Source organism: Martes martes, assembly GCF_963455335.1.
Source record: "Martes martes genome assembly, chromosome: 12".
NCBI lineage: Eukaryota > Metazoa > Chordata > Mammalia > Carnivora > Mustelidae > Martes > Martes martes.
In genome coordinates, this window is record NC_137900.1 from 31,728,049 (window position 1) to 31,754,080 (window position 26,032).

At 37.9% G+C, this 26,032-nt stretch overlaps 1 protein-coding gene across 1 annotated transcript; it reads left to right on the forward strand.

The window, feature by feature from the left end:
* Nucleotides 1–678: 678 nt before the first annotated feature.
* Nucleotides 679–24,564, forward strand: ZNF658 (zinc finger protein 658). Its single transcript, XM_080819870.1, has 5 exons — nt 679–865; nt 3,181–3,239; nt 8,312–8,438; nt 8,769–8,864; nt 20,534–24,564. Exons 2-5 carry the CDS (start codon nt 3,225–3,227, stop codon nt 23,440–23,442), a joined length of 3,147 nt encoding a protein of 1,048 aa, XP_080675996.1. The 5' UTR covers nt 679–865; nt 3,181–3,224; the 3' UTR covers nt 23,443–24,564.
* Nucleotides 24,565–26,032: the final 1,468 nt, after the last annotated feature.

The window sequence follows — 26,032 nt, forward strand, 5'->3', positions numbered from 1 at the left end:
ATATAGTGCAATACTGGTTGGAGGAGAAGAATCTAGTGACTCATCACCCACCCACACCCACCCACCCTTCCCCCAACACGCAACACCCAGTGCTCATTACATCAAGGGCCCTCCCCAACACCCATCACCTATCCAGGCCATCTCCCGCCCACCCCTTCCTCGCCCCCGCCCCCACCCCAGCAACTCCCAAATCTGCTCTCCATACTCGAGTCTCCTATGGCCTGCCTTCTCTCCCTTCTTCTTCTTCTTTTTTTTTTCCCCCTTCCCCCGTGCCCTTCAAACTCCACATGATATTTCTGTATGTATCTTAAAAAATAAGAACAATTTCCTCCATCCTCCAAAAATTAAATACACTAACCAAAGTAATGGTAATTCTCTTCTGTATTTCTAATATCTAGTCTATATTCGCTTCTCCAATTGTACTCTCTTGCAACTGTTTTTTCCCCACTAGCATCCAATCGAGAACCATGCATGCTTTGCAATATGTTGTCATGTCATAAGGTTAAAGTCTAAACCACAACATCTGAGGATTCAGGAAAAGTTTCCAACGTTCAGATCTCATTGTCACGTCCCAAATCACTAACTGAGGAGGAAACGCTTCTAATATTACTTCCTGCGGTCTCAAAGTTTTATGGGAAATGTAGTCTTAAATGTCATGGGCCTACCGCACAGCACTCTGGGAACGGGACCTGGGCTTTTTCTGCGCAAGCGCATATCCAACCTTGTTTCTTTCGGCCCGTCTTCTTCGGTTGAAAAAGGATACGAACTGGGCTTCTTTGGCTGTCTTCGGGAGTGGAGGCTTCGCACTGGGGGGTGGGAGCACTGGGAACACGGCTCCGGGAGGCCTGGGGCCCTGCCAAATCCGGTAAGTTTGTGTGCAGCTTGCGCGAGAGGGAAGTCCGGGAATTTCCGGGCGGATCCTCCCCTCCCCCAGTCTCTGTGTGCTTGGGACGTCGGCTCCCGCTTGCTTCCGTGGCGCAGGTGGGGCTGCGGCCCCTGTCTGGGGAGGTACTCCTCGCGGACGCCGAGTGCGAAGACTGCAGGCAGTGAGAAGGGAATCCACCTTTATAAAAATGTTTTCGACGAACATGAGGCTACTAACAGCTTTTGGATTACTCTGAGAAATAAGGTGTCATCTGCAAAGCTCTTTGTCAAGTGCTTGTAAAAATCGGTGTGTAAACTGCTATCACAAGACATTTTGTTTCCCTTGGTATTTTACTTAAGCCTCACAATTTCCCTTATAATTATGCCGTTTTAAAAAGTGAAAGTTTACTGGAGGCCGAATAATATACACCAGGGCACAAGCTAGTAGGTGGGAGAGGTTGGATGTAATTACAAGTAGGTTGTACTCCCTACAAAGTCTTGCTCTTCCCAGCATCCTTTCTGGCCCAAACCCAGATTTGCAACCTTCGGAGCTCTTAGAAGCATAGCCTGCCCCTAGATTTCCAGAGATGTGATTGTGAAGTGAATATGGACAGAATCTCACAATGTGGTAAAATACATCCTGGGATTTGTGGATTCTTTTTAGAGTCCTTGGGTCAGAGACCCGGTGGTAAAATATATTCTGGGATTTGTGGATTCTTTTCAGAGCCCCTGGTCGAGAGATTCTTGAACTTTATGGCACCATGTAAGCTGTCTCCATCCTCAAAGGCACAGTCTGATAATCTAATAATGCAGTGCTGGCCAATAGAAAGATAATGGAAACTATAATTTTAAAAAACTTTTCAGTAACAACAATAAAAAGAAAGAGATGGAATTAGTTCTATTGATGTGTTTAACTCAGTATATCCGATACATTATTATCAACCACACTTCAGGTGTAGTAGTTGCATTCAGCTAATGGCTACGTTACTGGGTAGTACACTTGTAGTGGATCCCAAAGTCAGGTTTAGAGTGCTAAATGGAAGTTTCAAATATGGTGAATTTGTTTCTCAGGCCCAGATCCCAGCCCCTCTCTAGTAAAGTAACTTAAGACTTGAAAAAAGGGCCCTAAGAACAACCATCGTTTAGAAGAATAGCTCTTCTGACAGATTCCTCACTGGAGGTTCAGAGCAGAGGTAGAAATTTCAAGAAAGGCACAGGTCCTGACTTGCTCCACCAGAAGCAGTTTTGATCCCTGTTAAGCATGAGATGAGTCAGACTTGATGATCACACACAGAAATCATCACAAACTGTGTGACAGTGGGCACTGGACCAGCTTGCAGAAGGTGGTAACCTGAGGTTGAAAGGGATGGGTGGCTCTCAGTTTGTGCAGGAAAAGGCACTTCACTGGATGGCAGGTAAGGACATGATGCCCAGGGAAGGTATAAGCAGCCAGAGCTGATGAAATCCTAAACAGCACCCAGTTTCCTTCATTCTCCCCTCATTCTTTCCAGATTCTGATCTGCCGTCATACCATGTCCATTACCACATGTGGCATCTAGAGTTACACTGATGCTCCCTCTTTCCTAAGTTTAGGGAATGACAAAAGGATAGTAGAACAAAAGTTTTCTTTTCTTTGGAAGCTCAAAATTTTGGGCCTGAAATGAATGATTTTTGTAAAGAAACCCAGGGTAGAATTAAGCACTTAAGCACAGTCCTGTTTATTTACACAGGTAAGTACTATAGGCATCTTGCTAAGAAATCTGTTTTAGAATTTGCAGCCAAGTTAGAACAAAAGGTTAGGAAAAATATTTCTTTCATAAAGCATCCCATCTTTATTTTGAAATTTTCTGGGGAAGCTCTAACTCAAGGTGTAAAGACAACACAAATTTGATTAACAATCGCATCTAATGGGTTTTTTTTAAAAAACAAACAAACAAACAATTAGTTTAAATGAAGGTAGAAGGTTTTACCTTTGTATACCTGAATTTACTTAACCAATATCCTCTTGTTTTATTTTGTGTTTTTTGTTTTTGTTCTTACTTAGTCAGAAGGGGACATAAATTGTTAATTCATTGACTTACGAGTTTCCCTGCAGTGAAAATGCAAGGTCAAGCCTCTATAATCATATCGCAGATGCAGTTGTTCAGGTATTACCTCTGTGTGGTCTTTCTTGTTCCCTCTCAAGAATGTCAAAAGGATATTCTTCTATAGGGAAACCTTTTTTCCAGCTGATGTTATGAGATTTTTAGGTAAATGAAAATAGTTGTAAGGCAGACCAGGTTTCTTATGACCCTATTTCTCCTTCCTCTTTCCCAGCTGAGCCTTTTCATTTCTTTACATTCTTCAAGGAGCAGCAGAAAATGAACATAGTGCAGGTAAGTTCTATTTTTAATAATCTGTTTTATAGTGGATTTTATAAGGGTTTTAGAGTCTATTAACGTGAAAAAGAAATAGAAATGAATCAGATGCATTTAGTTGCAAAGGTGGCGTGTGGATATGAAATTGGAGCTCCAGATTTATTTCTGAATTTTGGTAGCCATGTCAGACAGACTGTACTGCTTTAAAGGTTGGCATGGATGAGAAGATTAAGCAAACCAATACCTCATAGAATGTTAAAACATTTCAAGTTAAAAAAAGATCTCTATTTTTTGAGTAGGTGATTTAATTAACAACTTTTCAGTAATAATTCTAAAATAATATAGAACATTGTCTCTACTTGTTCTTCAATAAAAGTAGATGCAATGCTAAATGTGAACTTGGTCAGTTCTTTGTTTTCCAGAAACTCAAACATTTCTTCTGTTGAATCAGCTGAATATCCCTTAAAATTACTCTCCATAAATATTTTGAGTGCCCATGATATTCAGGTTTCTCAGGAGTTTAAAATCATGATGCTTTGGTTTCTCTCCCCACTTGCCTGTTATATCTGGTGACCAGAGACTTGATTATAAGCAACTCCATTGGGTCTTGTCTAATTATTTCTGTACCTGACATCTCTGTAGCATTTGCCTCTACTTCTCACTCTGTCCTTCTAGCAAGTTTCTTTGTTAGTGACTATGATACACTCCACTGGCCCCATCCTTACAGTGCTGATATCTTTTTGAAGTCATCTCTTTCCCTTGTCATTTTACGTGGATCATTCCCAGTTTCTGACCTTGGCCCTTTAATCTGCTCTGTTGGTTTCATTGTCTTTATTTTTTTTAAGCTTTATTGAGATTCAGTTCACATGCCATGCTGTTCACCCATTTAAAGTGTAGAATTCAGCAGTGTTTTAGTATACTCACAGACTTGTGCAAATACCACCAGAATCAATTTTAGAACAGTTTCATCATCTTAAAAAGCAACTCTACATTTTATCACCTCTCATCTGCTCATTTCCTCCAAGCCCCAAGCAACCACTAATCTATTTTCTATCTGTATAGATTTGCTGAACCACTCCCTGTATTATTTCTTATAGGGCAGTTCTGCTGTGATAAATTTTATCTGGGAAGGTTTTAATTTTTCTGTTTTTGCTGGATATACAGTTCTTGGTTGACAACTTTTTTTCCCCAGCACTTATTTATCATATATTTATCATATATCATTTCACTGTCTTCTGTCCACCATGGTTTCTGATTAGTAATCTGCTTTTAATACTTCTGTACGTGATGAGTTACTTCTTTCATGCTGCTTTCAGTATTGTTTCTTTTTTTTTTTTAATTAAATTTTTTATTTATTTTCAGCGTAACAGTATTCATTGTTTTTTCACCACACCCAGTGCTCCATGCAATCTGTGCCCTCCCTAATACCCACCACCTGGTTCCCCCACCCTCCCACCCCCACCTCTTCAAAACCCTCAGGTTGTTTTTCAGAGTCCATAGTCTCTCATGGTTCACCTCCCCTTCCAATTTCCCTCAACTCCCTTCTCCTCTCCATATTGTTTCTTTGTCTTTATTGCTTGATACTATCCCATATTTTATTTTTTTGTCATTATTTTTCTTTCTGTTTTCTCACACTATGTAATTTCAATGGGCATATTGTCCAGTCTGTTCATTCTTTCTTTCACCTGCTCAAATCTGCTGTAGAATCCCTTTGGTGGAATTTTGATTTAGTTATTATTGTTATCAACTCTTGAGTTTCTATATAATTTCTATTTGTTGTTAAAATTTCTGTCTCTTTATTGATACATTTAGTGAAATATATTTTATTTTCCTTTAGTCCTTGGACTTTTTTTTTCTAGATATTTGACCATATTTAATATGGCTGATTTAAGGTTATTGTCTAGTAAATTCAGTGTCTGCTTCCTTAAGAGCAGTTTCTATTGCTTATACCTTTTCTGCATATGGGCCTTACTTTCCTGTTTCTTTCCTTGTTTACTAAACTTTTTGGTTGAAAATAGGACATTTTAAATAGAAGAATGTGCCAGTTCTAGAAATCAGAATTTCTCCCCTCCACTGGGGTCATTGTTGAAATTTATTTGTTCAGTGACTTCTTAAAAAATTCTGTAGAGCCTGTGTTTCTTTCATCTGACAGTTGAAGTGTCTACAGAAGTTTCTCTAAATGCCTAGAACCAGTGAGTCTCCCAGTCTTTGCTAAGGGGCTCTGTGCCTGTCAAGGAATTCTTCAACAGTGAGACAGATGGTTTATAACTCTGCATTAGCTTAGACTTCCTTCTAAGGACAAACCTCAAGGTCACCTATGGGTGACAGCTGAGAGCCTTCTCATAGCTTTCTTGAGTATGCTCATAACCTTAGGCATATGCACAGCCCTTTGCAAGTTTGCAGCCTCCTTGATTCTCAGGAATATATCAGAGCTTTTCAGAAACGTTTATGGACATCTCGTTGTCCAACTTTTCCTTTCAATCTTCTTGGTTAAGTCATTATTTGCTTCAGCTGTTATCTACCACCTCAGGTAGCCATTAAGTTAAACAAATGCCTTTAGTTTTTGACAAATGATGAGTGAGGATAAGGCTTTTCACACTGAGCTCTGAGTTAGCTCAAATAAAGGCATCCTGATAAGTGGGGTCTTTCAGGAAATCACCAAACTGGCCAAATAATGACAGTTTTCTGTGAATGAGGCTTTGATGGGTCTCCAGTCCAGTTCTGCTGTTGTGATTGCCAGGCTGCTGGCTGCAGACCATTGGTTGTCAAACTATTGGAGAGTTGGAAAGAGAGGGATGGGAACAGGGTATCACCATTCTTACTATGGTTCAGCTGTTTTGTTTTTGTTTGTTTTTTATAAATGTTTTGAAGATAGCCTTTGTTAATTTTTGTAATTTTTGCTAGTTTCTTTTTAAAGATTTTATTTATTTATTGAGAAAGCAAAAGAGTGTGTGAGTGTGGGGGGGCGGGGAGGGGAAAGAGAGAGAGAATCTCATTGCAGACTCTGCTCTGAGCATGACATGGGGCTTGATCCGACAGCCCCGAGATCATGACCTGAGCCAAAATCAAGAGTTGGACACTTAACCAACTGAGCCACCCAGGCACCCGTTTTTGCTAGTTTCTTCATAGTTTTTATGAAGGAGAGAATTTTTTGGATCTTTACTTAACCAGTTTGATTTATGTCACTTGTTAGCTTTTTTTTAATCTGATTGATCTTATTAAGTCATATATTAAAGAGATAAAAATGAAAGCAGTGCAACTTTTCTAATTTTTTTAGTTTTGGAGAATATAATTACCTTTTCTTTTTATCTTTTTTAGATTAAATTTTATAAGAGATGTTCCTGTTCTTTTATTTATTTGTTTTAGTTACCAGCTACTACTACTGAGTTTCACATGCAGGAGGTACTCACTTAGTAATACTGAAGACATGAATGAACAAATAATTGGATACATAACATTGAGGGGAAAAAGAAACTTGTTTCTGTCCTATTATCTCTTGGTTTTCTTCCCTTTCTTTTCTACTTTTAATTGTGATAAGAATACTTAACATCTACCCTCAGCACATTTTCATGTGTATAATACTGTACTGTTAACTGTAGGGATGATGTTATACAGCAGATCTCTGAAACTTAATGACTTTGCATAACTGAAACTTTATACCTGTTGAATAGCAACTCCCCAATTCCTCCTCTTCCTAGCCCCTTTGAAGTCTTTTGTTGTGGAAGTTTTCCCTTTTTGCATTTTCCAAGATTCTACCCTTTCCTGACTCTTACTACTTTTCAAAAAGCTTTTTCTTTGGCTTTGTGGCCTATCTATACTTTTTCTGCCAGCCTCTTTAATATTCATGCTTCCCTGAATGCTTTTTGGTATTTTCTTTCTTCAGTTCATATAGGATGTATAGCATGTAGCTCGAGTTGCTGTCTGATTGCCTCTTAAAATTTTACCACCTAAATTGCTAGTAATTCCTAAATGCTTGTCTTCATCCTTAGACCTCCCTTCTGTAGTCTAAAACCATATGTATATTAGTTTAAGGGATGGTTCCAGCTTTATGTTCACAGACCATTCAAGAGCAACATGAACAGATCTGTCTCACTAGAACTTCTAACACATTTTTTTTCCTTTTGTTTCCTAAATGTCAGTGTTTGGCATCAACATTCCAGAAGCTGCTCATTTAGTTAAACTGGGTGGTTGTACAGGAAAGTAATTATAAAATTGTACAAATTGTAACAGTTGTACAGTTGTACAACTTGTACAACTTGTACAGTTGTACAAGTTGTACAAGGAAGTAGTAATCAAATTGGTTGCTGCTGCTACTCTGTAATTAAAGCCCTATCCTTATATTCATTGCTGTTACTTCAGTGTAAATAATATCACTTATATTGGCCTCTGTAATTCCAAATCCTTGGTAAGTTGTTCTTTGCTCTTCATGAGCTCTAGAGTTATATATCTTTATATATGTATTTATACCTTAGTTTGATCATGTAAAATATCTCCAAAGCTTACATGTGTCTTCTTTGTCTCCCGTTATTTACAATGATGATGTCTGAGGAGGGAGTGAACATCTTAGAATTCTCTAGAATACCCACAGTACCTTGGGATGAAGAGGAAGAGTTGTAGGAACACTTTACATTGAATTTTTTGGTCTTAAAAAATCTATAGTTCATAAACATATAAGGAATTAATAAACATATAAGGAATTATAGTACATTAAAAACCTTTTTTTTTTTTAATTTATTTATTTGTTAGAGAGAGAGCGAGCAAGCACAGGCAGACAGAGTGGCAGGCAGAGGCAGAGGGAGAAGCAGGCTTCCCGCCGAGCAAGGAGCCCGACGCCGGACTCAATCCCAGGACGCCGGGACCATGACCCGAGCCGAAGGCAGCCGCTTCACCAACCGAGCCACCCAGGCGTCCCCGTTAAAAACCTTTTTAACTGAGCACCTCCCCAGTTAAAGACAAAATTAGGTCAGAAATAGGTGTATTTGATAACCATATCTTTTAGAGCTTAAGAGTAAACAGGAAAAGTAGTTGTTCTCAAAGATATTTTCCTTGTCATATGATTCTGAATCTTTGAACAAACTGTGTTGTTACAGGGATCCATGTCATTTGGGGATGTGATTGTTGAATTTACCCAGGATGAATGGCAGTGCATGAGCCCTGCTCAAAGGACCCTGTACAGGGATGTGATGCTAGAGAACTATAGCCACCTCATCTCAGTGGGTAAGCAGACCTTATTATGGGACTTCGTCTAAATTAAATTTCCATTTTTTAAGTTATCAAAATACATGGACTCCTTGTAGAGATTAATATTGTACTGGCTTTTGAGCAGGAGGTCTAAGGTACCTGAAGCCTTTAGGAAATAGACCCAATGTTTATGTTATTATTTTCCCATGGGGTACTTCAAATATGCACATTTATTTTGCTGCTCTTGTTGCTATATCTTTCACCACTTTTAGAAACCAAAAAGCCCATGGATCTGGTGTGTGTGTGTGTGTGTATATATATATATATATACATATATATATATCTCCTCAATTGTCACATTTACAGGGTGTTGCACCACCAAACCTGAGATGATCTTCAAGTTGGAGCAAGGAGAAGAGCCCTGGTCCTTAGGGGACGAATTCCTAAACCAGAGGTACCCAGGTGCGTGAGCACTGACAGAAGGAAACACTTGGGGTAGTTAAACTTTTAGGGGAATACCTTTGAAAGTTTTGTTTGGTTGGTTGTTTTACCCTTTTAAACAGCTCTATTGAGATACTATTTACATATCGTACAATCCACCCATTAAAGGGTACAATTCAGTGGCTTTTCATGTATTCACAGATATGTGTAAATATCACCACACTCCATTTTCATCACCTCAAAAAGAGACCTCATACCTTTTAGTTATTACCTCCATATCCTCCCTTCCTCTGCAGCCCCATCAATCACTAATCTACTTTCTGTCTTTATAGATGAGCCTGTTGCAGACATTTCATGTAAATGCAGTCACACATTATATGGTCTTTTATGATAGGTTTCTTTCACGTAGGATTACAAGGTTCTTATATATCAGTACTTGATTCATCCTTTGTATGGCAAAATAATGTCTCATTGCATGTATTTGCCACATTTCTTTGTCCATTCTTCATTCAGTTGACATTTAGGATTCTACCTTTTGGCTATTGAGTAATGCTGATAGAAACATTCATTTACAAGTTTTTGCACAGATTTTTTTTTTTTTTTGACCTAACGTTTTTATTTCTCTTATTGAGTTGTACTTGATTCAAATGGCTGGGTTATGTCATAACTGTTTCAAGAATTTCAAGACTATTTTCCACAGTGCCTGCCTATTTTTTTTCATTCCTAGTGACAGCATATGAGGGTTCTAATTTTTCTACATCTTCACCAACACTTAGTATTATCTGACTTTTTTATTCTAGCCATCTTAGTAGATGTGAAGTGGTATATCATTGAAGTTTTGATGTGCATTTTTGTACTAGTCATTTGGCCTGGCATAATAAATATCATAGTCTGGGTGGCCTAAATAGTAGAAATTTATTTCTCATAGTTCTGAAAGTTGAAAGTCCAACATCAGGCTGCCAACATGATTAATTTCTGGTGATGCTTCTTCCTGTCTTCTACTGACCATGACCCCTATGGCCTTTCCTCTGTGCTTTCATGGAGAGAGAGCTGTGGTGTCTCTTCCTATTTCAAGGACACCAAGCCTATAAGTTCATCAAGCCCCACCCTGATGAACTCATTTATCCTTAATTTCCCCAAAGGCCTTACCATCAAATACAGTTACATTGAGGGCCAGGGCTTCAACATAGGCATTTGGGGGGGAGGTATAATTCATTCCATAACAACATACCTGGTCACTAGTGATGTCAAGCATTTTTTCATATACTTTACTGTTATTTTGGTGTAAACTGATAAATTCAGGAACTTCAAAAATTAGAGTTTCAAAGAATTCTTAGAGCAAAAGAGTGAAATCATCCTAAATGTGTTTACTGAAAGTTTTTGTTGTGAAGCTGTTGAGCCAGACAGCATAATTTTTAGATTAAGCATATTTCCTAGTCAGTGTATATAAATGATTTGATCGTATTGGTTGCCTAAAAGAAATAAGTATGTTTGAAAGATTGCAGTAAAAGAATAGTAAAGTTATTAAGTCAAAAATGAAATAATTTAGAGTTTCATGTTATTCAGGCTTGAATGTAGACAGTACATGCAGTAACTTAGGAGTGCCTGGATGGCTCACCAGTTAAACATCTGCCTTCAGCTGAGGTCATCCTCTCAGGGTCCTGGGATTGATCCCCATGCCAGGCTCCCTGATCAGTGGGGAGCCTGCTTCTCCCTCTCCCTCTGCCCCACACCTTCCTCATGCTTTCTGACTCTCTCTCAAATAAATAAATAAAATCTTCATAAATAATAAACAAGTAAATGCATTAACTTAAAAGAAGGCCCTTTTTTCAATAGCACAGGTGAAAGTAAACTCTTAAGCATTTGAATGACTGCACCAAACAGTATCATACCAGCTATCATAAAACACAAAATAATGAGGTCTAAGAATTTAAAATTCACCAGGGTTAGGAGATAATAATGTACCTCATCTGATTAAAGATACTATGAACACTAAGTAAGTATGCCTATATGGGATGTAAATGATATTTATATTAGAGTGAACCCGGGGTGCCTGGGTGGCTCAGTCAGTTAAGCATCTGCCTCTGGCTCAGGTCATGATCTCAGGGTCCTGGGATGGAGCTCTGTGTTGGGCTCCCTTCTCAGCAGGGAGTGTGCTTCTCCCTTTCTCTCTGCTCCTTCCCCATGCTCCTTCTCTCCCTCTCTCTCAAATAAATAAAATCTTAAAAAAAAAAGTGAACCATGTATTTGTACGTGTATCCTGATCAAAGAACAAGCCTTTCACCTTCCCATAGGTTAATCATAAGATAGTGAAAATGTATTGTTAATCTATAAAGAAAACCAGTTAAGTTTAGAATATAAGTTTAGTTTAGAATCCCATAAGTAGTATTCTCAACATATTTTGATAAAGCTAGAAATTAATAAGATGAGTAAACAAAAAACTCTTAACATGGATATTTTTAAGTTATCTCTTTTAAACAATGTATAAAAAAGGCCATCAAGTCCAAAATTGTGTGACATTTATAAAATAAATGTGTGCATTATAAACCTTAGGCTATAGCTAAGTTAGTGAACAGAGTTAAAATGGTAGTCTTGTAATTAAGCAAGAACAATAAAAATATACTAACACAAGGAGAATTTAAAAGTGAAGTTAAAAATTAATAAACTGGAAGACTGAGAAATTATAGAATGTTTCTTAGAATAAAAAAAACAGTGAAAGGGATGAAATTTTAGCTAACCCTAACAGACAAAAGAAGCACTTATATAATAAATTCAAAATTATAAATAGTTAATTATTTGATATTCTTATCAAAGAAAATTTCATTCATAGGAATGTTGTAGTAGGATTTGCTCTATCTCATATGTAAAGCTCTGAGAGTTAAGTAGTATGGAACTGGAAGTGGGACAGTTTAATAAATTAGCGAAACAGAAAAGGAAGTTCAAGGAAAAAAAATATACTTCATAGATAATTGGTCTTGTTAGATGGCACTATCCCCACAAAACAGGGGAGAAGGAATCGCAAAGTAACCTTATGGGTCTAAACGAAAAATGGGATTCAGGTGGCTTAAAGGCCTGATTTTTCTTCAAAGCAAAACTAGAAATATTCTATAGGATAATAAGGAGAATGTGTTTGTGACTCTGCTTGGGGAAGGAATTAATAAGATATAAGAGTATTAACCAGGGGAAGGATGGAGTGAATGTATTCCATGTTAACTCTCCACTAAGTACAGCTAAATGTGTGTGTGTATTTATGTGTGTATTTATATATGTGTGTGTATTTATATATATAAATATATATATGTATACATATGTATATATATGTATTTATATATATGTGTATCATGTCAATACATATGGTGCCTATATATAGAATAAATGTAATATTCTGAAAGATTACAAAACAAAGAAGGTGAGCTAGGGACCGTGGTACCTGATGAAATACAGGGTGGTTACTGTTAGGAGAAGGATGGTAGGGACCCTGATATCTCACCCCTCCCCATTGTTAATTTGGTAGCCTACTCCTCCAATTCCCAAAGGTGTCAGTGGAGGTTTAGTGGGGAATGTGGACTTTTGTCCACCCTTGGCAGTAGTGAAACTGCATTGCACTTCTTTTATTGGCGTGATTTCAGAGGAGGTTGGCTAAAATTGAATGTTAATTTTGATAAGTTCAATTTATTAATTTTCTCATAAAGATCATGCATTTGTTGTTTTGTCTAGAAATATCCAAACTCAAAGTAAGACAGATTTATTCATGTTTTCTTCTAGAAAATTTTACATTTCACATTTTACATTTTGTGATTCATTTGGTTTTAGTTCTCATAGACAGGATGGGATAGTTGTCAAGTTTAAATTTTTGAAAAGGAGAGTCCAGTTATTCTAGAACCATTTATTGAAAAGATTATTCTTTCTCTACTGAATAGCATTTCCATTGTTCTTAGAAAATGGGTAAATTTATATTTTGTATATGGTACCTAAGTTTATGTGTGTGTGTATATTTGTACTTATATTCTATACATGTGAGACTATATTTCTGTGTTATCTGTATTTTTAAATTCATCTACCTATCCTTATGTCGATACATTAACTTTATTATTATAAGTTCTTTTTTTTTTTTTAAGATTTTATTTATTTATTTGACAGAGATCACAAGTAGGCAGAGAGGCAGGCAGAGAGAGAGGGGGAAGCAGGCTCCCTGCCAAGCAGAGAGCCAGATGCGGGGCTTGATCCCAGGACCCTGAGATCATGACCTGAGCCGAAGGCAGAGGCTTAACCCACTGAGCCACCCAGGCACCCCAGTTATTTTAAGTTCTTAATTAGACCTTGAAATCAGCTAATGTCCACCAACTTTCTTCTTTATAAATTTTAAAATGAACTTTTTGCTCTTTACAAAAAGCATGCCAGCTTTTCAACTGGGATTTTATTGATTATAGATCAAATTAAAGAGGTTTAACATCTTTTTTTTTTTTTAAAGATTTTATTTATTTAGTTGACAGATCACAAGTAGGCAGAAAGGCAGGCAGAGAGAGAGGGGGAAGCAGGCTCCTTGCTGAGCAGAGAGCCCGATGTGGGGCTAAATCATGACCTGAGCCGAAGGCAGAGGCTTAACCCACTGAGCCACATAGGCACCCCCAGAGGTTTAACATCTTAAAATCCAATCCATAAAGAAGTGCACAACTCCCTTTATTTGTAATTTATTTTATTCCTTTTATCAGTAGTTCTTGGAATATAGATACCACCTAATTTGGGGTTTGTTTTTAGCACCATGGTAAATTATATTCTTTGTCTGATTTAAAATTCCAGTGATAATTGTTTGTACATGATTGGCTTTTGTGTATCAGCTTTGTATTTTGCCTTTGTATTTTGCCCTTGCCTTTGTATTTTGCTACTTATTAAGGAGCTTTTTTGAAGATCTTTCTGTGGTTCTCTCTATAGATTTTGTATCTTTATTTCTATTCTTGCCGTACTGCATTGGTGGGAAGTTCCAGTACAGTCTGGAATAGAGGTGCTGAGGCTAGACACCCATATTTTTCCAATCTTAGGATTTAAGTATTCAAACTCTCTCTCTTTTTTTTAAGATTTTTTTTTTTTTTTTTATTTGACAGAGAGAGATCACAAGTAGGCAGAGAGGCAGGCAGAAAGAGAGGGGGAAGCACCTCCCTGCCGAGCAGAGAACCCAATGTGGGGCTTGATCCCAGGACCCTGAGATCATGAGCTGAGCTGAAGGCAGAAGCGTAACCCACTGAGCCACCCAGGTGCCCCAAGTATTCAGTCTCTTAACCATAATGTTAGCTATAGGCTCTTTTTAAATTCCCTTTACAGTAGGTTAATGGATTGATTTTGAAACTTGTGAAATATCTTTGCCTTCAGTTATCTGATTATGTGGTTTTAATTCTTTAGATGATTAATATGGTAGATTACGTTGACTTTTAAATATATCAACAGTTTGTATTCTTGGTATGAATCCCCCTTGATCCTGATATATCATTTCTTTTTTACATCTTCTACATTGCTCTATTGTTTTTTTAAATTAATATATAATGTATTAGTTACCCCAGGGGTACAGGTCTGTGAATCATCATTCTTACATAATTCACAGCACTCACCATAGCACATACCCTCCCCAATGTCCATCACCTGTCCACCCCATCCCTTCGCGCCACCCCCCCACCCCAAGCAGCCCTCAGTTTGTTTCCTGAGATTAAGAGTCCCTTATGGTTTTTCTCCCTCCCTGGTCCCATCTTGTTTCATTTTTCCCTCCCGTCCCCACATGAACCCTGACCCTGCCTCTCAAATTCCTCTTATCAGAGAAATCATATGATAATTGTCTTTCTCTGACTGACTTATTTCACTTAGCATAATACCCCCTAGTTCCATCCACATCATTGCAAATGGCAAAGTTTGGGTTTTGTGTTTTTTTTAAAGACTTTATTTATTTACTTGAGAGAGAGAGAGAATGAGAGGGGAAGGTCAGGGGGAGAAGCAGACTCCCCGTGGAGCTGGGAGTCGGATGCAGGAAGCGACTGCCTTCCTGCAGTCAGGATCATGACCTGAGCCGAAGGCAGTCGCTTAACCAACTGAGCCACCCAGGTGCCCTGTGGTGTTTTTTTAATTGCTGCATAGTATTCCATTGTGTGTGTGTGTGTGTGTGTGTGTGTGTGTGTGTGTGTACATTCATTTTCTTTATCTTCTTTATCCATTCATCTGTTGATGGACATCTAGATTCTTTCCATGGTTTGGCTATTGTGACACCTGTTGTTTCCTGACTGATTAATTTTAGCCATTCTGACTGGTGTGAGGTGGTATCTCACTGTGGTTTTGATTTGTATTTCCCTGATGTGGAGTGATGTTGAGCACTTTTTCATGTGTCTGTTGGCCATTTGGATATCTTTGCAGAAATGTCTGTTCATGTCCTCTTCCCATTTCTTGATTGGATTATTTGTTCTTTGGGTGTTGAGTTTGATAAGTTCTTATAGATTTTGGATTCTAGCCCTTTATCTGATATGTCATTTGCAAATATCTTTTCCCATTCTGTCGGTTGTCTTTTGGTTTTGTTGACTATTTCCTTTGCTGTGCAAAAGCTTTTGATCTTGATGAAGTCCCAATAGTTCATTTTTGCCCATGCTTCCCTTCCCTTTGGTGATGTTTCTAGGGAGAAGTTGCTGTGGCTGAGGTGTGGTGTTTTGTTTTGTTTTGTTTTTGTTTTGTTTTTGAGAATTTTTACATTTATGCTATGAGAGATATTGGTCTGTAGGTTTCTTGTATTTTCCAGAAGAGATTATTTAACATTGTTTTTTTTTTTTTTTTTTTTTAAACATTTGGCAGAATTCATTAGTTACTGCCTTCTAATCCTGGAGCTGTTTCTTGGTGCAATGTGTTTGTTGACCACATAATTCAATTTCTTGAATAGATACTGATCTGTTATATCTTATATCAAGTTATATCTTTCTTCTTGAATGAATTTGGTAGTTTTTGTTTTTTTAAAGAAATTTGTCCATTTCACTTTAATAGTCAATATATGGGCACAGAGTTTCCCCTAATATTCTTTTATTATCTTTTTAGTATCTGTTGTATCAGTATTTATATCCTGTCTTCTATCTTTTCTGATATATATACTGTGTGTCTTCTCTTTTTTCCTCTTTTCATTTAAATCATTAAAAAAATCTTCAGTGAACTAAGCTTTGGTTTGATTGAGTTTTCTCTGCTTCCCATTTTCAATTTCATTTTCTTTAGTTTTTATTATTTTCTTCCTTCTGCTTTTTTTAGATTTAATTTGTTCTCTTTTTCCACTGGATATTTTTTCCTGTTTTGTCGAAGATTATTTGACCATAGAGTTGAGGGTCCATATCTGGGCTCTCTACTCTGTTCCACTGGTCCATGTGTCTGTTTTTATGCCAGTACCATGCTGTCTTGGTGATCACAGCTTTGTGGAAAGCTTGAAATCAGGTAACGTGATGCTGCCAGTTTTATTTTTGTTTTTCAACATTTCCTTAGCAATTCGGGGTCTCTTCTGATTCCATACAAATTTTAGGATTATTTGCTCCAGCTCTTTGAAAAATACAGGTGGAATTTTGATCGGAATGGCATTAAAAGTATAGATTGCTCTGGGCAGTATAGACATTTTAACGATGTTTATTCTTCCAATCCAAGAGCATGGAATGGTCTTCCATCTTCTTGTGTCTTCTTCAATTTCTTTTAGGAATGTTCTGTAGTTCCTCGAGTACAGATCTTTAACCTCTTTGGTTAGGTTTATTCCGAGGTATCTTATGGTTCTTGGTGCTATAGTAAATGGAATCGATTCTCTAATTTGCTTTTCTGTATTTTCATTGTTAGTGTATAAGAAAGCCACTGATTTCTGGACATTGACTTTGTATCCTGCCACATTATTGAATTGCTGTATGAGTTCTAGTAGTTTGGGGGTGGAGTCTTTCGCGTTTTCCATATAAAGAATCATGTCATCTGCGAAGAGAGAGAGTTTGACTTCTTCCTTGCCAATTTGGATGCCTTTTATTTCTCTTTGTTGTCTGATTGCTGTTGCTAGGACTTCTAATACTATGTTGATCAAGAGTGGTGAGAGTGGGCATCCTTGTCGTGTTCCTGATCTCAACGGGAAGGCTGCAAGCTTTTTCCCATTGAGGATGATATTTGCTGTGGGTCTTTCATAGATAGATTTGATGAAGTTCAGCAATGTTCCCTCTATCCCTATACTTTGAAGCGTTTTAATCAGGAACGGATGCTGGATTTTGTCAAAAGCTTTTTCTGCATCAATTGAGAGGACCATGTGCTGCTTCTCTCTTCTCTTATTGATTTGTTCTATCACATTGATTGATTTGCGAATGTTGAACCATCCTTGTAACCCAGGGATGAATCCCACCTGGTCATGGTGGATAATCTTTGTAATGTGCTGTTGGATCCTGTTTGCTAGGATCTTGTTGAGAATCTTAGCATCCATATTCATCAGTGATATTGGTCTGAAATTCTCCTTTTTGGTAGGGTCTTTGCCTGGTTTGGGGATCAGGGTAATGCTGGCTTCATAAAAAGAGTGTGGAAGTTTTCCTTCTGCTTCAATTTTTTGAAACAGCTTCAGGAGAATAGGCATTATTTCTTCTTTGAAAGTTTGATAGAATTCCCCAGGGAATCCGTCAGGTCCTGGGCTCTTGCTTTTTGGGAGGTTTTTGATCACTGCTTCAATCTCGCATTACTAGATATCGGTCTATTCGGGTTGTCATTTTCTTCCTGGTTCAATTTTGGGAGTTTCTAGTTTTCCAGGAATGCATCCATTTCATCTAGGTTGCTTAGCTTATTGGCATATAACTGTTGATAATAACTTCTGATGATTGTTTCTACTTCCTTGGTGTTAGTTGTGATCTCTCCCTTTTCATTCATAATTTTATTAATTTGGGCTTTCTCTCTTTTCTTTTGGATTAGTGTGGCCAATGGTTTATCGATCTTATTGATTCTTTCAAAAAACCAGCTTCTAGTTTCATTGATACGTTCTACTGTATCTCCGGTTTCTACCTCATTGATCTCTGCTCTAATCTTGATTATTTCCCTTCTTACATGTGGAGTTGGTTTGATTTGTTGTTGATTCTCTAGTTCTTTAAGGTGTAGAGACAGCTGGTGTATTCTGGATTTTTCAATTTTTTTGAGGGAGGCTTGGATGGCTATGAATTTCCCCCTTAGGACTGCCTTTGCTGTATCCCATAGGTTTTGGTGAAGTGTCTTCATTCTCATTGGTTTCCATAAATTGTTTAAGTTCTTCTTTGATCTCCTGGTTGATCCAAGCATTCTTAAGCAAGGTGGTCTTTAGCTTCCAGGTATTTGAGTTCCTTCTGAACTTTTCCTTGTGATTGAGCTCCAGTTTCAAAGCATTGTGATCTGAGAATATGCAGGGAATCATCTCAGTCTTTTGGTATCGGTTGAGCCCTGATTTGTGACCCAGTATGTGGTCTATTCTGGAGAAGGTTCCATGTGCACTTGAGAAGAATGAGTATTCTGTTGTTTTAGGGTGGAATGTTCTGTATATATCTATGAGGTCCATCTGGTCCAATGTGTCATTCAATGCTCTTATTTCTTTATTGATTTTCTGCTTCGATGATCTGTCTAGTATTGAGAGAGGCGTGTTAAGATCTCCTACTATTAATGTATTCATATCAATATGACTCTTTATCTTGATTAATAGTTTTCTTATGTAATTGGCTGCTCCCATATTGGGGGCATAGATATTTACAATTGTTAGATCATCTTGGTGGATAGTCCCTTTAAGAATGATGTAGCGTCCTTCTGTATCTCTGACTACCGTCTTTAGTTTAAAAAATCTAATTTATCTGATATGAGAATCGCTACCCCGGCCTTCTTTTGAGGCCCATTGGCGTGAAAGATGCTTCTCCATCCCTTCACTTTCAGTCTGGGTGTATCTTTAGGTTCAAAATGGGTCTCTTGTAGACAACATATGGATGGGTCCTGTCGTTTTATCCACTCTGCAACCCTGTGTCATTTTATGGGCGCATTTAGGCCATTCACATTGAGAGTGATTATTGAGAGATACGTTTTTATTGACATTGTGTTATCTTTGAAGTCTTTCTTTCTGTCGATTGTCTCTGTATTTCTGTTCAATGCTATTCTTAGGATTTTTCCTCTTTTATAGAACCCCCCTTAATATTTCCTGCAGTGTCGGCTTGGTGGTTGCATAGTCTTTTAAGCCTTGCTGGTCTTGGAAACTCTTTATCTCTCCATCCATTTTGAATGTCAGTCTTGCTGGATAAAGTATTCTTGGCTGCATGTTCTTCTCATTTAGTGCCCTGAATATATCTTGCCAGCCCTTTTCAAGTTTCTTAAGGTGGAACTGGCTAACTGATTGGAGTTTTTTCTAATATAAAAAATTTTAAGCTATAAATTTATCTCTAAGCACTACTTTAGCTCCATCCCACAAATTTCTGTATGTTCTAAATATTATTTGTTTTCATTCAGTTCTGTATTAATTTCCTGTGAAATTTTCTCTTTGACCAGTTGGTTAATTAGAAGTATACTAATTTACACATATTTTGTGTTTCTCCGGGTGACTTTGTGTTACTGATTTCTAGTATAATTTCTTGATGGCCTGAGATTATACTTTGATTTCTGTTCTTTTATATTTGAAGATTTTTCTTGCAGTATAGAATGCAGTCTGCTGTGATGAATATTTCATGTGAGAGAATATGTAAAGAATATTGAGAGTAATGTAAATTAAACTTTTTTAAATGTACTGCATTCTTGGGTTTTGAGAGCCTAGTTATTCCAAATGCTGTTTCATCCCTTGTAGCTGTAATATTGTAGTATTCCTGCTTCTTTTCCCTTCTTTCCTTCCCCTACCTGCCTTGTTGCCATAAGTGCCCTAAAACAACAGATTTATTGCTGTTGCTATCATGGATCCCATAGAATTGATAGGAATGTGGTTCCAGGAAGAATTTTGGGTGTGGTTGCTATTAACATCCCTGAATGTCCTGTGAGTCGAACCTTCTAGGATTTTTCATGATCTTTCTAGTGAGCTCTTAGTTTTGGCTCATGGAAAGAAGTTTTCTAAGAGTATCCAGTCTTAAATACCTGTGGCAGTGGAACTTTCATTCCCAGTTACACCTATTTTTGTTTGGCTTGAGCAGGGTGGGTATTGTCAAAGATTTTCTGTTAAACCACCTTTTTTTTTTTTCCAGACCTTTGGCTAGAAGGAACAGACTTTTCTTGTAGTTTTTTTTAATGTATATTGTTGACTTTGGATTGCATGCAGCCTTTTCCAACACTCCAGTGCCCCATATAAGATATATGGGAAGCAGAGAGAACAGCCTTGGAATCCTCTACTCTGTCATTTCTTGAGTTCCAAAGTACACATTCCATTTTGTAGCATCTTACTTACTTACTTATTATTGATTTAGTTACTGATTTATTGATTGTCCAGGGATTTGTTAATTGTAAAAGGGAGGACTTGGGAAGAAAGGAGCTATCTACTCATTATTGGCCAGCACTGGAAATAATACCTGTTTTCCTTAAACAACATGGATGTGGAAGAAGTATATCTGTCTTTTCTCTATGTGTGTGAATTATTGATCTTTGGAAATGTGACCTGTAACAGAATACAGTACATAACAAACATATGGCTGTAAGTTACTCTCCATAAGAAATACAGGATAAAAAGATGTTTCCAATTTTTCTCATTTTAGGGTATTTCAGTGTTGATATTCACATTGAGGGGAACCAGGAAAAACAAGAGAAACCTCTGTGGCAAGTAATATTCACTGATAACAAAACATTGAGTAAAGATGGGCAGAAAGTTTTAGAAAAACCATTTATTCTGGATATAATTCCAAATTCTTCTGAAAAAATGCCCTGTAAATGTGACTCATGTAGAATGAATTTGCAAGTTGTTTCTGAATTAATTATTTGTGATAGAAACTATTCAAGAAAGAAGGCTAATTACATGAATGTTTGCAAAAAGTTGCAGCTTGATATTAAAGATGAGAAAACTCGTACTAGAGAGAAACGTTATGATTATAATAGAAACATGAAACCTCTCAGTAATAGGAAAGATCATCAGAAACTTCAAAGCCTGGAGCAGTCTTGTGAATGTAATGAATTTGGGAAAGTTTTACATGGTAAGACTCTCGTTATTATAGGAGAGGAATTGTATAAGGGTGATGAATTTAGAAAAAACTGTGATAAAGCAACTTTATTTAACTACACGAGAACTGGCACAAGAGAGAAGTGCTTTGATCTTAATGAATGTGGGAAATCCTGTGACAAAACCACCACTGTGAATTACAATAAGGTTCACATGGCTGTGACAAACTCTGAATATAATGAGAGTGGGAATAACTTCAGCAGGATCTTGTCTCTCACTCAATCTCAGAGAACTATTAAAGAACAGGGTGCTTTTGCAAGCAGTAAATGTGATGAAAACATGATCCCGAGCTCAACCCATACAGTACAAAAAAAGACACAAATTAAAGATGAATCTTGTGCATATAATGGATGTATAAATGCCTTCTGCCAGAAATTAGACCTTATAGTATGTGAGAGAACTCACACAGAAGAGGAATCCTACCAATGTGATAAATATGGGAGGTCCTTCCTTCAAAACTCAGCTGTCAGTGTACATCAGCAAAATGAAACTGGAGAGAAGTCATTTGAATGTAATGAATGCAGGAAATCCTTTTACCAGAAAGCACAACTCATTCATCATCAGAGGACCCAATCAGGGAAGAAACCTGAGGAATGTGGAGACTCTTTCTGTTCAAGTTCATACCCTATTCATTATCCTGGAACTGATATGAGGGTCAGTCTCTATGATTGTAATAAATGTGGGAAAACTTTCTGCCAAAAGTCAAACATCCATGAAAATCTGACAATTCGCACAAAGGATTATGATAACAGTGGATGTGGGAAACCTTACAAGAAGCCTGCTCTCATAGTACACCAAAGAACATATACAGGGATGAAACTCTGTCAAAGTAATACACATGGGAAAACATTCTCCAAGATAGTACATTTCAAAGAACATCAGAGAATTAACACAGGGGAGAAATCCTACAAATGTATTGAATGTGGGAAAACTTTTTCTAAGACATCACATCTCAGAGCACATCAGAGAATTCACACAGGCGAAAAACCATACAAATGTACTGAATGTGGGAAAACTTTCTCTCACAAGACACACCTTAGTGCACATCAGAGAATCCATACTGGGGAGAAACCCTATGAATGTAATGGATGTGGGAAAACTTTTGCTGATAATTCAACCCTCAGAGCACATCAGAGAATTCACACAGGGGAGAAACCCTATGAATGTAATGAATGTGGGAGGTCCTTTGCCCATATATCTGTTCTCAGAGCACATCAGAGAATTCATACAGGGGAGAAACCCTATGAATGTAATGACTGTGGGAGATCTTTTGCCCATAATTCAGCCCTTAGAGCACATCAGAGAATTCACACAGGGGAGAAACCCTATGAGTGTAGTGACTGTGAGAAGACTTTTGCCCATAATTCAGCTCTCAGAGTACATCAGAGAATTCATACAGGGGAGAAACCATATGAATGTAATGAATGTATGAAAACATTTGCCCATAATTCAGCTCTCAGAGCACATCAGAAAATTCATACAGGGGAAAAACTCTATGAATGTAATGAATGTAGGAAAACTTTTTCACAGAAAACGCATCTCAGTACACATCAGAGAATTCACACAGGGGAGAAACCTTACGAATGTAGCGAGTGTGGGAAAACCTTCTCTCAGAAATCATACCTCAGTGGACATGAGAGAATTCACAAAGGGGAAAAACCTTATAAATGTAATGAATGTGGGAAAACTTTTATCTATAAGGCAGCCCTCATAGTCCATCAAAGAATTCACACAGGAGAGAAACCCTATGAGTGTAATGAATGTGGGAAAACTTTCTCCCAAAGAACACACCTCTGTGCACATCAGAGAATCCATACAGGGGAGAAACCTTATGAATGCAAGGAATGTGGGAAAACTTTCGCTGATAATTCAGCCCTCAGGGCACATGAGAGAATTCACACAGGGGAGAAACCGTATGAGTGTAATGAGTGTGGGAAAACGTTCTCCAAGACATCACACCTCCAGGCACATCTGAGGACTCAAACAGGGGAGAAACCCTATGAGTGTAATGAATGTGGGAAAACTTTCTCCCAGAAGTCATATGTTATTGCACATCAGAGAATTCATACAGGGGAGAAACCGTATGAGTGTAATATATGTGGGAAACCTTTTGCCCATAATTCAACCCTCAGAGTCCATCAGAGAACTCACACAGGTGTAAAATCCTATGAATGTAATGAATGTGGGAAGACTTTCTCCCAGAAGTCACACCTTAGTGCACACCAGAGAATTCACACAGGGGAGAAACCCTATGAGTGTAATGAATGTGGGAAAGCTTTTGCACAAAATTCAACTCTCAGAGTACACCAGAGAATTCACACAGGAGAGAAACCCTATGAATGTAATGAATGCAGGAAAACTTTTATCCGTAAGGCAGCTCTTAGGGTACATCATACCAGAATGCACACCAGAGAGGAAACCCTTACATGTGGTGAATTTGGGAAGTCCTGAAGGGGTTCATACCTTAATTGATAACACACAGTAAAAAAGCTCATGTCACACACTGGCAGACTGTGTCCCTCAAACATTTCCTTTTCCACTAGGCACATAGTTTGTCTAATTTCCCAGTCTTTCATTTGAGTGATACTGGTCATGGAATATGACACTATTACATTTAAGCTAAGTCTAGACTGCAAAAGTCACCTTATATTTTTTCTGTCCTGTTATGTTGGGATAGAGGTATTTCCAGGGCAGACTTGGCATGTGTATTAAACATGATAAAGCACAAGGTGAAAGAAGCCAAAATCTGAATAACTGGGTGAAACAGTTATCCACTAACAGATCTTCACACGTTGGCTTAAAACACACACACACACACACACACACACACACACACACACACACCCCTGTACTCTGTTGAACTCTTTTTTTTTTTTTTCAAAGATTTTATTTATTTGACAAGAGAGTGAGAGAGGAAATACAAACAGAGGAAGACAGAGAGGGAGAAGCAGACTTCCCAAGGAGCAGGGAGCCCAATGTGGGGCTCTATCCCAGGACGCTGAGCTGAAGGCAGATGCTTAATGGCTGAGCCACTCAGGTGCCCCTGTACACTGTTAAACTCTTAAGGATTTTGTTCTGTTGGTTAAATGCACATAGCTTAGTTAACTCTGTTACTGTGGGACAAAACCCTATGAATATCATGTCATTCAGCTTGTCATTGTACATTGGAGACTTCACATGAGGAAGAAAACTGTCAATATCCTGATTGGAAGCTTTCATTAAAAATCAGAGAAATCTCAGGGAAAAATACAAAACCCTTTACCACATACTAAATATCAGAGAGTTAAGATTTGACCAAAATCTTATATTTTAATAAATGATATTTTTAAACAAATATTGAAAGTTTGCTTCAGATAATTTTTTTCCTGAGGAAATGTATATTTCAGAATTGAAGATAAAATCTTCACCTAGAACTGATGTACCTAAATTTGTGGTTTATATGTAACACAAAGTTTTATAGAAAATATATAATAAAATATTCTATACTTGAATTCACCTTGGAATGTGAAGCTTTAAAAATGGAGGAATAACTTGAATTCTGTGGACAATACCAATAAATGTTTGTGGCTAGTCTCTGGGCTATGTGGTATATCTGTATCAGTTTATGTAACAGAATTCATTACTGCTGCTGAGTTCTAGTAGAAGGCAGCAGCCAAACCTTCTCTGGAACCTGTCCATTTTCCTTTTTTGAGTTATGGTTTAGGTCCTGTTGGCTTCCCTCAGCTTGATGCTGTTGATGCTATGAAATTTTGGCCTGCCTGCTCTGTCTGTCTTGATAGTATGGCCCTGTTTTTCTAGGATATTGGAGATCCATAAGATTTCCTGTTTCCTTGTGTATTTGTATCTACGGGTAGGTGGGCTGGATGATTCTTACATGTTTTTTGGCCTTCATTATATCCCACTAATGGTTTTTGGCCTTCATTATATCCCACTAGTGGTGGGATATATCCCACTAATGGTTTTTTGGCCTTCATTATATCCCACTAATGGTTTATTTTGTACTGTGTAATTATAAAGGACAGCATATTTTTACTCTTCTTGTATTCATATAGCCTACACATCTTGTGTAGGATCTTTTTCCAACCTCATAATGTGTGCTCACATTATGCACCTTATGCAGCATTGCAAACTATTGTTCTTTTTATACTGCTTGGACAGCAGGTTTTGGAATTGGAATGAAAAAGGCTACTTTCATGTTGTAAGTACCACATTAGAATTAAAAAGCAGACTAACTTTTTAGGGGCGCCTGGGTGGCTCAGTGGGTTAAAGCCTCTGCCTTCGGCTCAGGTCATGATCTCAGGGTCATGGGATCGAGCCCCGCGTCGGGCTCTCTGCTCGGCAGGGAGCCTGCTTCCTCCTCTCTCTCTGCCTGCCTCTCTGCCTACTTGTGATCTCTCTCTGTCTGTCAAATAAATAAATAAATCTTTAAAAAAAAATAAAAATAAAAAGCAGACTAACTTTTTTTTTTTTCAAAAGATTTTATTTATTCATTTGAGAGAGAGAGTGAGAGGGAGCATGAGAGCTGAGAAGGTCAGAGGGAGAAGTAGACTCCCCCTGGAGCTGGAAGCCCAATGCAGGACTCGATCCTGGGACTCCAAGATCATGACCTGAGCTGAAGACAGTCGCCCAACCAGTTGAGCCACCCAGGTGCCCAGACTAACTTTTGAGGGAATAATTTAGTGTTGTGTAGTTTTAGCCAAGAAAATATTGGTCAGTCTGTCATCATTTGAGGCTACATGGTTTGGTCAATAGAGAAGAAAGTAAATGTAGTTCTCATTTTTAAAAACCTGAACCACAAAATTTCTCAGCTCTGGGTATGTTGCTTTCTGCAAGTGTGATCTGGCAGATTGAGCATGAGGACAATAAATCGGTTGATTGCCTGAGTGATTTCTATTCCCAATCCCCTGCTGATACTGTGTGAGGGGAAATGGTGGCATACATTTAGCATTAATTGGAGAACAGGTACTTCTTTGAGACTGGGTTGTTACCACTTAGCAGCATCACTGCCAAGGAAAAGAGCCCCTACTAAGAGCTCACCGTT